This window comes from Gopherus evgoodei, unplaced genomic scaffold (assembly GCF_007399415.2).
Source record: "Gopherus evgoodei ecotype Sinaloan lineage unplaced genomic scaffold, rGopEvg1_v1.p scaffold_34_arrow_ctg1, whole genome shotgun sequence".
Classification (NCBI taxonomy): Eukaryota; Metazoa; Chordata; order Testudines; family Testudinidae; genus Gopherus; species Gopherus evgoodei.
Window position 1 is genome coordinate 5,061,862 of NW_022060016.1, and position 12,701 is coordinate 5,074,562.

General features: G+C 51.7%; 1 protein-coding gene across 2 annotated transcripts in view; it reads right to left on the reverse strand.

Moving 5' to 3' along the window:
* LOC115641454 (galectin-4-like) overlaps positions 1–10,737 on the reverse strand; it is a 33,114-nt gene extending 22,377 nt beyond the window's left edge. For both annotated transcript variants that reach the window (XM_030544646.1, XM_030544645.1), the window contains exons 1-5: positions 10,643–10,737; positions 8,837–8,925; positions 4,236–4,434; positions 1,542–1,661; positions 101–148 (exon numbers count right to left, since the gene is read on the reverse strand). In XM_030544646.1, the coding sequence (XP_030400506.1) occupies positions 101–148; positions 1,542–1,661; positions 4,236–4,434; positions 8,837–8,925; positions 10,643–10,672 (486 nt within the window). In that variant the 5' untranslated portion in view covers positions 10,673–10,737. The remainder of the gene's footprint in view (positions 1–100; positions 149–1,541; positions 1,662–4,235; positions 4,435–8,836; positions 8,926–10,642) is intronic.
* Between the last annotated feature and the right edge of the window lie 1,964 nt (positions 10,738–12,701).

The following is a 12,701-nucleotide window of genomic DNA, read 5'->3' on the forward strand; positions in this document are numbered from 1 at the left end:
ACCCTACTGGGTCTCCCTCCCTATCCTGCCCTCTCCCAGCCCAGGGTCTTGTCAAAGTCTCTGTATGATCGATGTGTTTCATCTGTAGCAAAATACTCACGCTGGGAGGTGGAACCCTGAAGACTGGCTGGGCAAACACATTGGAGACCTGCAAGGACAGAGAGGCCAGGTAAGCACACCACCTGTGATCTGAGCTTCAGCAGCTAAAACTCCCCTGCCTGCATGACATCATCAGAATTAAACAGCCCCTTCGCTTCATGACAAAGCAGAAACTGAACCTCTTGCCCCACCAAGGCCCAGACGTGGGACAAAGCCCCAAAATGAGGGGCCCAGACAAATGATTCCTGCAGAGAACTGGACCTTCAGGTGTCTACCCTTCAGAAAGGATGTTGAGAAGCGAGGTCTTGGGGTGTCACTCTGGTGAGCTGTGTGGCTGCTCCATTCTGATAGGATGCAGGGGTCTCAGCAGCAAGACGCCTCCCATCCAGGTGACTGGGGCATTTGTAGAGCACCCAAAAGTGTGCTTAGTTCAGATATAAAGCAGGGCCCTGCCCTAAGGAGTCTGAAGCCTACACAGAGGCAGTGCCATGGGCGGAGGAAAACAAAACTCTGCTCACTTACTTTTCTGGCTTCTTTGATCTCGTAGCCCTTACCCAGGAGAGGAAGTCGTCTCAGCCCAACAGGACTCAGGCAGTGGGAGGCAAACCCTGTTTGAATGTCTCATATGCAAGGGGACAGTTGGACCCAGTCCACTACTCCCCTGGTGATGCAGCAGGGGGACATGTCAGGTACTGTGCAGGCTACCATGGCCAGAGACAACCATTTTGGCCCCTGATGTCTCCTAGAGCTTTTCCAGCTCACTTTTCTAGGATGATCTGAGCATCTGCTCTTTAGATACACATTTCCTCCTAAGTTAGAAGAACATGGGAATGGAAGACCTGTACTTACACTGCTGGAGTGAATTCTATAAGCAGGGGCTGCCTGCCCTTGCGGCTCGTAAACCCAAAGAAATACATTAAGGTAAACCATAGAATCATAGAAGATTAAGGTTAGAACAGACCTCAGGAGGTCATCGAGTCCAACCCCCTTCTCAAAGCAGCACCAACAACAACTAAATCATCCCAGCCAGGGCTTTGTCAAGCTAGGCCTTAAAAATCTCTAAGAATAGAGATTCCATCGCCTCCCTAGGTAACCCATTCCAGTGCTTCACCACCCTCCTAGTGAAATAGTGTTTCCTAATATCCAACCTAGACCTCCCCCACTGCAACTTGAGACCATTGCTCCTTGTTCTGTCATCTGCCATTGAGAACAGCTGAGCTCCGTCCTTTTTGGAACCCCCTTTCAGGTAGTTGAAGGCTGCTATCAAATGCCCCCTCACTCTTCTCTTCTGCAGACTGAATAATCCCAGTTCCCTCAGCCTCTTCTCATAAGTCTCATAAATCCAGGACAGCTGAGAGGTCTGTTAACACAACATCCCTTGCCACTGGGCTTCCGGCCTGAGCAGTGGAACTGGTGCTAACAAGGCCAGAGCAGATACTCACACTGGGGCTTGTGAAGTTGATGCAATTCACAGTCACGTCCCCTTTGATCTCTAGAATCTGGACAGTATGAAGGGGAAGGCGGTGTCTGTACTCCAGGAAGTGCTGACCATTCACAGAGACCTAGCGAAAGAGCAGAGGGAGGGATGGGTGAGGACTGTGCTAGGAGGAGTGAGAAGATGAGGGTGTCTGCAGTGGGGGGGAGCCTTTACTCTAGTTAAGATCACGTCAGGGCTGCAATATCACCAACCCCAGTGTTCACAAATTATGAGTCACTTCCCATCAAATCATGAGATTGTCTTAAATATAAAGAATTATGGATTCTGTCTATTTGCCTTCTGGGTTTCCGGTCTTTCAGGATCACAGCTTCAAACTTTTCTCCACAGCCATGGGAGGTGAAAATTTGCCTTTTTTTTTTTTTTTAATGAAAGCTGAGCCAACACTGAGCCAGATTCTGTTGCCAGTGACACCAGGGCAATCTGAGGTAACTCCACTGACTCAGAGCTTGACTCTGCTTTCCGCCACCTCCGTGTAAACTGGAAGTAACGCCAAGGAGGCTACAGAGATTACACTAGTGCAGAAGGAGAATGAGGCCATGGATTTAGGTTTTGTCTACTCAAGGAAATTGTACCAATTGAACTACAGTGGTTTAGAAACTGATTTAGATCAACCAGTGCAATCCCCAGTGTCAGTTCAAGAGTGCCTTGTCATGGAACTGCTGGTCCTTATTCCACAGTTCAGCCTGAATTGCATTTTGCACTTAAATCTGAGATTCAACCTCTTTGTTTTATATGAAAAATACAGCATGTCCTCCTCAAATGGACAGCACTCACTCACTGGGTACTGGATGGATTGTCTGAAGATTTACAAGTACATCCATTAATTAGTTTCTGAGTTAAAAATAATTAAAAACTGGATCCTTTAAGAAATTTAGCACCCAGTGTCAGTCTTTTTGATCTTGATAAGCTCCTGGATAGATGAAACTTCAAACTTTCCATATAGTTAACATTACTAGACCTCTTGTGCACAGGCTATATTTGAAGAAATTATGTTGTTACTTAACTAAGTGATTAATAATTTTTTTGTATTTCATTGTTATGGTTATATAGGCTGCAGACAGGCTCGGATCAACAACTCGGGTAAATCAAGTAGGGCCATTATGACATCAGCAGTAATTCTATCTATCTCCATGCTTCCTCGACAACTAATTTGCCTACAGCAATTCTGTTGGCACATGTCCCACGAGATTACTGGGCCCAGCTGTCACAAGTTCTCCTTTATGAAGGCTCTGGGCTGCTCTTAGCTTGAGAATCAGTGTGTGAAAGGCTCCCTATGGTGCTGCTGCCTCACCTCCTCTGCGCACTGAGGCCTGGTCTGCACTTAACGTTTAGCTGGACATAGCTTCGGCCCTCATGGGTGTGCAAAACCCATCCCTCAAGCACCAGAGCCCCAGCGCCACCCACCTGTTCCAGCAGAAGCCGTGGTGTAGCAGGGGGAACCCCAGCACCCAGCCCCCCGCTGTAGCGCTGGGACTGGAGGAGCTCTCACTCCCCGTGGCTGTGGCATGGGGACATAGCTTCTCCAGGAATGTCCCCCCGGCCCCACCTGCCGCCCCTGGGCAATTTAAAAGGGCTCGGGGCCCCCAACACCAGCAGCACAATGGAGCTAATGTGGCTTCCTGCCCACCCGCCCACTCTGCCTCCGGAAGTGGCCGACACATCCCTGCAGCCCCTGGGCGGGGGGGTGTCTGCGTGCTGCCTCCACCCCAAGCTGCAGCCAGTGGGAGTTGCGGGGGCAGTGCCTGTGGGCAGCGGCACGTGGAGACCCCTCCAGGTCCCAGCCTAGTAGCTGCTGCTATAGGGGGTTGCAGGTCGCTTCCGGGAGCTGCCCGAGGTAAGCGCTCTCGCAACCCAAACCCCAGCCCAGACCCCATACCCTCTGCACCCAAACTCCCTCCCAGACCTCACCCCCTGCACCCTCTCCTGCACCCCAGCCCCCTGCCCCAGACCAGACCCTGCACCCAAACTCCCTCCCAGAGCTCAACCCCCGCACCTCCTCCTGTACCCTAACCCCCTGCCCCAGCCCACACCCACACCATAACTCCCTCCCAGAGCCTACTCCCCACACCCCCTCCTGCACCCCAACTCTGTGCCCCAGCCCAACCCCCAACCCTAACTCCCTCCCAGAGCCTTAGGCACCACCAAAATTATACAAACCTGCCTCCCCTGCATGTACTGGCACCCCAGAAGCACGGACTGGTCTGTACTGGCCTCCCCTCAAGGCCACAGACTGGTACTCGCTGACGTGTCCTGTCCCAGCAAGGGGACCAGCTTCCCCTCCATCACCCCTGTGAAGCCAGTGTCCTTTGATGGGCCGTGGTGCAGTGCCTTGCAGCTGCCGGCCGCAGAGTATCCACCCCAGCTGCCGTGTGCTCACCTGCAGGGGCGGCTCCAGGCCCCAGCACGCCAAGCGTGTGCTTGGGGCAGCAAGCCGCGAAGGGCGCTCTGCCGGAGCCGTGAGGGCGGCAGGCAGGCTGCCCTGGGCGGCTTGCCTGCGGAGGGTCTGCTGGTCCTGCGGCTTCGGCGGACCTTCCGCAGGCGTGCCACGGGATGAGTGGATCCTTCGCAGGCAAGCCGCCGAAGGCAGCCTGCCTGCCATGCTTGGGGAGGCAGAATGCCTAGAGCTGCCCCTGCTCACCTGATAGCAGTGGCCCCTGACACTGATGATCACTTCGAAGTAGTTGCCTGGCTGGAAGGGCATGTGATAGGTCCTTTCCTCCGCCCCCCAGCGGCCGTTCTGCTCAGTGTTGCATACAACCATCAGGCGGCCGTTGTTGAAACGCGGATTAAAATGGAAGGCGATGTCCCCGTTCCCACACCGCAGGTTCACCCCAAAACTGAAACAGAATGAGATGATGTGACCTGGGCTGCCTGTGCCAGGAAGGGGAGTGACACTACACCCCCATGTTCTTCACAGTGATGTTGTTGGTGTCACTCTGGCATAACCCTAGGTAACTCGGAAAGGGGGTAGACCACAAGTGTCAATGAAGCCCTCCTGTTGTAGGCCTCAATGAACCATTGTTCCTCCATGTTAAACACTTTGCGTAACCTAGTGTAACCTAATGTACTAATAGCTGCAAAAATGTAGTGTTAGCAGTTAGTTTTCGGTTGTAACAGCCAGTTCTCTGTTGTAATACATTGAAGCTAGGCTAAAGCCCGCTCAAGGCTGTTTTAAGATACTGTATACATGTCTTAGCAGCAGAGAGGGGGGAGGAAGGGGGAAGACAAAAGATTGAATGAGAAAAGATACTGCAGCTGGATGGGAAAGGAGAGGGGAGTGAGAGATTAGCTAGTCAGCACGAAAAAGTTTTGTAGTAAACAACTGGGATGTAAAAGGAAGAAACTGCTTGTTTTAGGGGGGCAGGATTTGAGATTTTCTGCCTTGCACCTTATCTGAGCTCAAATAAACTTGGTTTGCTTCTCCACCCTGGTGTGTTTATTGGCGCGGCACACCAGGCAACGGACCCCCCTGCTGTTGCTTGGACTCAGGCAGTTATCTGCCGGCAACAATATTAGTATGATATGATTATGACATAATCATAATGTATTTTATGCAAGATAATCACAGAATATTAGGGTTGGAAGGGACCTCAGGAGATCATCTAGTCCAACCCCCTGGTTAAAGCAGGACTAATTTCCCAGACAGATTTTTACCCCAGTTCCCTAAATGGCCCCCTGTAAGATTGAACTTATAGCTCTGAGTTTAGCAGGCCAGTGCTCAAACCACTGAGCCATCCCTCCCCCGAGTTATGTGAGGTGTCATTGAAAAGGTTATGATCTGCTGAATATGATTCTCCTATTTGTGTATGTATCACTTTTGTATCTGAAGTGATGAATATTGACTATGTATCTGTATTTCAAATGTAGTTACACCTGGGTAACTCCCACTAGACAAGATGCTTTCAATGGAGATAGTGAGTGAGAAAGGGTCTATTCAGGGCAAGGAGACATTAGGGAAAAACAATAGGCCTTAGGGGAAGTTTTCTGCCACCTGGGGCGCCTTCCTGAGAACTACAGACCCTCAGTGTAATGGCTGCTATGACTCTGCAAGGGCATGTGATGAGACCACATGTCTCTAGACTCCATCTTGGAATGTCAGTGTTTTTCCATAGACTGGTCTGGGAACCAAGCTTTGGGAACAAAGGATTCCCTCCAAATGCAAAAGCTATATAAGGCAGGGAGTGACATCATCAGGTGTTCTTCACTCCCCACACAAGATTCCTGGAAACTCTTGAGGAACAAAGGCTGAACTGGGGGAAGTGCTGGACCCAGGCTAATGGGATTTTTTAGCCTGTGAATGAAACACTTGAGGATTTCGAGCTGTAAAGCAAGTGCAGCTTGCCCCTTAAGAATCTGCAGCCTGCTTGTGTCATCTCTTAGGGTGAGAATCTGCTAATTCATATCCAATCTATTTAGTATATTAAGTTTAGTTTGCTTTTTTATTTATTTATTTGCTAGGTTGTCTGCTTTGATCTGTTTGCTATCACTTAAAATCTATCTTTTGGCGTTAATACATTTATTTTTGCTTAATCTAAACCAGTATGTATAAATCATAACTCAGGGGCAAAAGGCTTTTGCATATTTCTCTCCACAGTGAGGAAGGAGAGAAATATGCAATGTTATGAGTTCCCTGTGCAGCACAAGATGATATAATTTGGGATTTATACTCTGGGGGTGGGGGGTGCCTAAGGAGCTGGGAGTAGCTTTCCCATGCAGGGGCTGGTCAGAGAGCCTGCATGTCACTGCAGCTGGGTGTGTCCTTACCTATGTGTATGATGGTGAAAGTGCAGGCTGGAAGGCTTTGTAGTGCCATGTAAAAGGAAGCCCAGGCTGGTGGGTTGGGGACTCAGTGGTACCCCAGTTCCAGGTGGCACCCTGGGGGCAACCCGTCACAGGGCGAATGGGGGCCTAACTGTGCCAGAAGGGGAGAATAGGCACTGACTGTGCTAGGGTGGCAGGGAGGGAGCATGGGGGCTTCCTATGCCAGGGGCCAGAGAAGGGGCTTCCAGAGCTGGGTGTGGGGATATGAGGGCTGCTCTTGACACACCAGATGTCCACACCAGAAAGGGGAAATGAGGGGCTGCCTGCACAAACAGTAAGGGACAGGGGGGCTGCCCAACATTGTGGGGAATGGGACTATGGTGGGACAGAGGGAGCATGGGGCTATAGGGATGGGGTAGAGAAGGAGCCATATGGGGCAGGTAGGCTTGGGATAGGGCTATGGGGCAATGCAAAGGGGCTTTCTTCAGGGAAGTGTGCAGAAGAAAGTGTCACGGGGCAGCCCCCCTTTGTGGGGGGAGCAACTGAGGGTGCAGAGGGCACCACATTGTGGATGGGGCAGGGTGGATGGGGCAGTAGGACAAGAACTGCCTCAGGTGAGGCGAGGGAGGAAGGATGGGAATCATGGGGCAGCCCTGCCCAGGGGGGAGGAGAAATAAGGCCTGTGGGGGAAAGGGGTATGGAGCCCATGGGGGCAGCCCTGCCTCAATGGGGGGAGGGGGCATGGGGCTCATGGGGGGGGCAAAGGAGGGCTAGTGTGTGTGAGTGTGTGTTTGTGCATGCGCATAGTAATTGTTCCAATGGTTAATTCCCATCACTATTAAAACTATTAAAAATTACTTCCTTATTTCTAGCCTGGATTTGTCTCACTTCACCTTGCAGCCACTGCACCTTGTTCTGCCCTTGTGAAATTAACGAGACTTTTGCCATCTATGCACCGTGATCAAGTCACATGTTTATTTAGTTTCTCTCAGAGAAAGCAAACTGAGCTCCTTTAGTCCTGCCCTGTGCGGCAGCTTGTCCTTGGATTGTTCTTGTCACTCTTTTCTGAACCTTCCCTTTCTGTCAACATTGGCACTGGTGAGAGGGATACCGGAAACGGTGCCTCATTCTGGTTGCCACATGGTAAAGAGGAAGGTGTAAATTGGAGAAAATGCAGAAAAGAGACACGAAAATGATTTAATGGCTGGAGAAAATGCCTAGCAAGAAGAGACTTAAGGAGCTCGATCTGTCTGATCACAAAGGATCAAAAGGTGACTTGGTGACAGTGCACAGGTGTAACCCACACCCCTCCTGGGTGTGGTGTTCTGTCACATCTAATGGCACCAAGACCACTTAGCGAGAGAGAGATTAATGAGTTTACTCTGCAGCCTTCGCTAACAGCCAGTGGGCTTTTGGCTCATGCAATGGAGGGTCATTCATTAAACTACAGAGGGCCCCGGTTCAGTCCTGCCCACTGACAACCAGGGTCTGTTTTGGCGTTGCACAAGCACCTTCACAACAAGAAAATACTGGCTACTAGAGGGCTCTTTGACCTAGTGGAGAAAGGCTGAACAAAAACCAGTGGATGGAAGCTGAAGCCAGACTAATGTAAAATTAGAAATTACAGTCAAATGGCTGAATAACCATTGGCACAAACTCCCGGGAAGTGATGGATTCTCATCTCTTGATGTCTTCAGACCATGACTGGCTGCCTTTCAGGAAGGTGCTTTAGCAAATGCAAATGATTGGGCTCAATGCAGGGGTAACTGGATGAAATGCGATGGCCTGTACTACACATGAGGTCAGACTAGATGTAATGGTCCCTTCTGGCCTTAAAGTCCTGAAACTGTGAGTCATCCAGTTTGAAGTGTGGACACCAAGCTGGTTCTGATACCCATTGAGGGTCTCATCACTGCCATATAGAGATGACAGCACCTCCTTACTTCCTCTTCCCCTGTTCGTACCTCCAAGGAACACCTTCACCTTCTCTGCCTCAGCATTGCTCTGGAAGCTGGGTTTCACAGTGACCCATAGTCCTTTGCAGAGAGCTGGGGCAGTGGGAGCAGAAACCATGGTGGAAGAGTGAGACCTGAGGAGTTTGTTGAGAGGCAGGTGATTCAAGGGAGGAGGTTTAGCATGGGGAATAGAGTCATGCCATGTGCAGCTAAGCAAGAGGGAAAGGAGCCAGGAAGAGAGAGGAGATAGGGGAAAGAGAAGGGCCAGTGGAGGGGATGAGCCATAACAGCAGCCAGGAGGAGCCTGGTGGAGAAGCCGTGCTGGTGGAGGACGATAGTAAAGACAGCTCAGAGTTAGTGGGGCGGTGAAGGAGGTGAGGGGGATTTGGTGAGTGAGGAGGGAGGGGTAGTGGAGAGCAGTTTTGTGCTGATAGCACAAGGGCATGGTTGAGCTGCGTCCAGATGGAGTGTTGGTGGGGGAAGTGGATGAGACACGGCACAGGATGGGGAAAATAGCACCAACCTTTTCACGAAGGTTTGGACTATTCCTTGGATTAACACCATCTTCCCTTCACTCAGGCCTCCAAAGATGGGTCCAGAAAAGGGGACACTCTGGAAGAAACCAGTTTTAAGGGCAGCAGAGGAATTGTACACTAGTCCCATGCCCCCAGCTGCACAAGCCCTGCACTGGCCATTGGGGGGTAGTAATTTTCACAGAGCCCTACGGCAGGCATTCTGCTGTGTCTCTCAGTATCGGGCCATTGTGGCTGGGGAGTCTATCTGTTGGGGCCTTAACTGGGTGACGAGAACATAGAATATCAGGGTTGGAAGGGACCTCAGGAAGTCATCTAATCCAACCCCCTGCTCAAAGCAGGACCAACACCAACTAAATCATCCCAGCCAGGACTTTGTCAAGCTAGGCCTTAAAAATCTCTAAGGATGGAGATCCCACCGCCTCCCTAGGTAACCCATTCCAGTGCTTCACCACCCTCCTAGTGAAATAGTGTTTCCTAATATCCAACCTAGACCTCCCCCACTGCAATTTGAGACCATTGCTGCTTGTTCTGTCATCTGCCACCACTGAGAACAGCTGAGCTCCATTTTCTTCAGAACCCACCTTCAGGTAGTTGAAGGCTGCTATCAAATCCCCCCTCACTCTTCTTTTCTGCAGACTAAATAATCCCAGTTCCCTCATCCTCTTCTCATAAATCATGTGCCCCCGGTCCCCTAATCATTTTTGTTGCCCTCTGCTTTACTCTCTCCAATTTGTCCACATCCCTTCTGTAGTGGGGGGGGGGGGACCAAAACTGAACACAATACTCCAGGCGTGGCCTCATCAGTGCCAAATAGAGGGAAATACTCACTTCCCTCAATCAGCTAGCAATGCTCCTACTAATACAGCCCAATATGCCGTTGGCCTTCTTGGCCACAAGGGCACACTGCTGACTCATATCCAGCTTCTCATCCACTGTAATCCCCAGGTCCTTTTCTGCAGAAATGCTGCTTAACCAGTTGGTCCCCAGCCTGTAGCAGTGCATGGGATTCTACTTTCCTAAGTGCAGGACTCTGCACTTGTCCTTGTTGAATATCATCAGATTTCTTTTGGCCCAATTCTTCAATTTGGTTAGGTCACTCTGGACCCTATTCCTGCCCTCCAGTGTATCTACCTCTCTCCCCAGCTTAGTGTCATCTGCGAACTTGCTGAGGGTGCAATCCATCCCATCATCCAGATCATTAATAAAGGTATTGTACAAAACCGGCCCCAGGACCAACCCCTGGGGCACTCAGCTCAATACCATTTGCCAACTAGACATTGAGCCATTGATCACGACCCCCTGAGCCCGACAATATCGCTAGCTTTCTATCCACCTGATAGAAATATGTCCCAATGTTATCTGGACCATCCTGATATTATGTCCAGATAATATGTCCAGATATTATCTGGACCATCCCGATATTAGGGCCTTTGTCAGGACCAGCGCTAGTGTTTTTAGCGCCCTAGGCGCACGGCCATTTTGCCGCCCCGCACGCTGGTCCCGCAGCTCCGGTGGACCTGCCGCAGTCGTGCCTGCGGGAGGTCCACTAGAGCCGCAAGAGCAGCAGACCGTCTGCAGGAATGCCTGCAGCAGCTCCACTGGAGCCGCGGGACCAGGGGACCCTCCGCAGGCATGACTGCGGCAGGTCCACCAGAGCCACCTGCCTCCCCCCCCGGCAAAATGCCGCCCCCCAATAACCCTGGCACCCTTGCTATCTGGTCACCCTAGCCCTGACAGATGTCTCCTGCAGAGAAGGCAGTGTGCATCTCCAGTTTCTGCCTAGCCTCACTCACCGGGTTCAGAATAGGCTGCTGGAAAGCCATGCTGACCTTGCCCAAAGCTGCTGTTTGTGGTAGCCCTAGGCGTCTCCCTATAACTCTTTAGTTTCGTTTTCTGAGCTGCAGGCACAGAATGTGGGTGGGTTGTCTCTCTCCTGCCAGCAGTGTGCTTTGATTAACCCATTAAGGTATGGTTCCCTGTGGCAGGGACACTGGCATTGCCGTCCCAGAGCCGCAGTCAGTGCCGATGATGTGAGGAGCTGGCCAGGAAGGGGAAGTAACATGCACCTGCCATGGGGTGAGAGTGCAGGAGCATTGGTGAGAGTGCACAGCACTCCCTACTTCGTGTCTCTGCCACCAGTTCCCCTTTCAAATGCAGTTGTTGTTAGTTTCCCCCAGGTTCTCAGCCATTTACTTGGCTGCTTTTGAGCTGGGTAAGAGACTTTCCCCTTTTAAAGACACCAGTGTCTTTTGTGCCTGTGGAATCCAGACCTAGCCAGCTAACTCTGACCCACGGACACAGCTCTGCGCTGTCTGGCCGGCGTGACTCCAGTGCGCAGGCACATGGCAGTGGTGTCTTGACACAACCCTGGCAGTAGCCTGGGGACCTTAGGGCCTGCTCACCTGGACAGGGCTTGTTTGGGGAATGAGATTGGAAGGAGGGAAAGGATTAATGCCTTTGGCCTGGCTTGCCTCTTCCTTTAGCCTGACGCTGGGGTTCAGTCTGGCTCTGGATGTGCACAGATTCTCTCCCGTGGCCATAATCTCCAGGATGTGTTTCAGGACTTTCTGAGACCGTCTCTGCAGCGGAGAAGTCTTGTGCGCTGACCCCATGGTCCCCTAGCTAGCAACAAACACATGATCTGTTGGGAGGTGTGCCCTTAGAAGCAAGTGACTAATGCAGGATGCAACAGAGTCACTCACTAAAAGTCAAGCACTTCCTAGGCAGGGTGGCCACTGACCCCAGCACAGGGGAAACTGGGAAGATCCCTGTGGAGCTGCCAATCTCTGTGCAGCCATCCCTGCTGCAGTCACTGGCCCCAGGACCTTACCCGCTGAGTCCATGCCACACTCTGCCCCAGCCTTCCAGCCTAGTCCACCCAGAGGCAGTGTCACTCCTCCCACCCGAGTACCCCACGCTGGCCCCTGCCAGCCTTGTGCAATGTATGGTTCCCCTAGTAACCTTGAACATTACGGGATGGGTTCTTCCAGAATGTCCTTCAGCTCAGCAATGCAACTAAGCATGCCCCAGGCCACTGAGATTGCCCAACTCTGCCCTGCCAATAGTACCTACTGGCTGCAATGTGCATACAGCTGCAGGGGCCACTGAATACAGGGAATGTTCTACTTCAGCCAGGACATGGGTTTGGGGAGGCGGGTCTCAGGAGGACAGGTCCTCGAAACCCGGGACTGTTGGGGAGTTCTGCAGTGGGTGCAAATGATCACACTGCTGCTCTGAGCAGATTGCTTGGGGCCAGGCTGTCCCCAGGTCATCTGCTACTGCCTATTCTCCACTAGTGCATTGCCAGGGGGCTCATGGCTCATCGCCATCTGAGCACCTATCAGCACAACAGCACTGCCAGCCCCAGCATCTGAACTTCAGTGGTCAGGCCCAAGGACCATCAGATGGGCTTAAAATCAGGAGATGTGATCTATAATTCATTAGGGTTCTGATTTCTGAGCCTTGGGCATCATGGTTTCAAGTTACCTCGGCAAACAGGAGAGCTAAAACTTTTACTCTTGGGAATGAAAGCTGAGATTCTCAGGCGTTAACGGGACTCCAGAAGCTGGGGCTCCTGGAAAAAATAAACATTGTCCTCCCAAATATCTCCACGTCCCCTAGGAGTTCTCCTCACCAGACTCCCACTCCCACCAAGTTCCCCTCTAACAGTCCCCCCCCCCCACCCAGGCTCTCCTCTCACGTCTCTCCTCCCTGCAAGTTTCCCTGTCTTGTCCCTTCTCCCCCTTCCCTATGGATTCTCATCCCCCCTTCTCCCCTTTCCTCTGACTTCTTCCCCAGACCCACACAGGTTCCCTCTCCAGGATTTTTCCGCCAGCCCGTAGCTGAGGACAG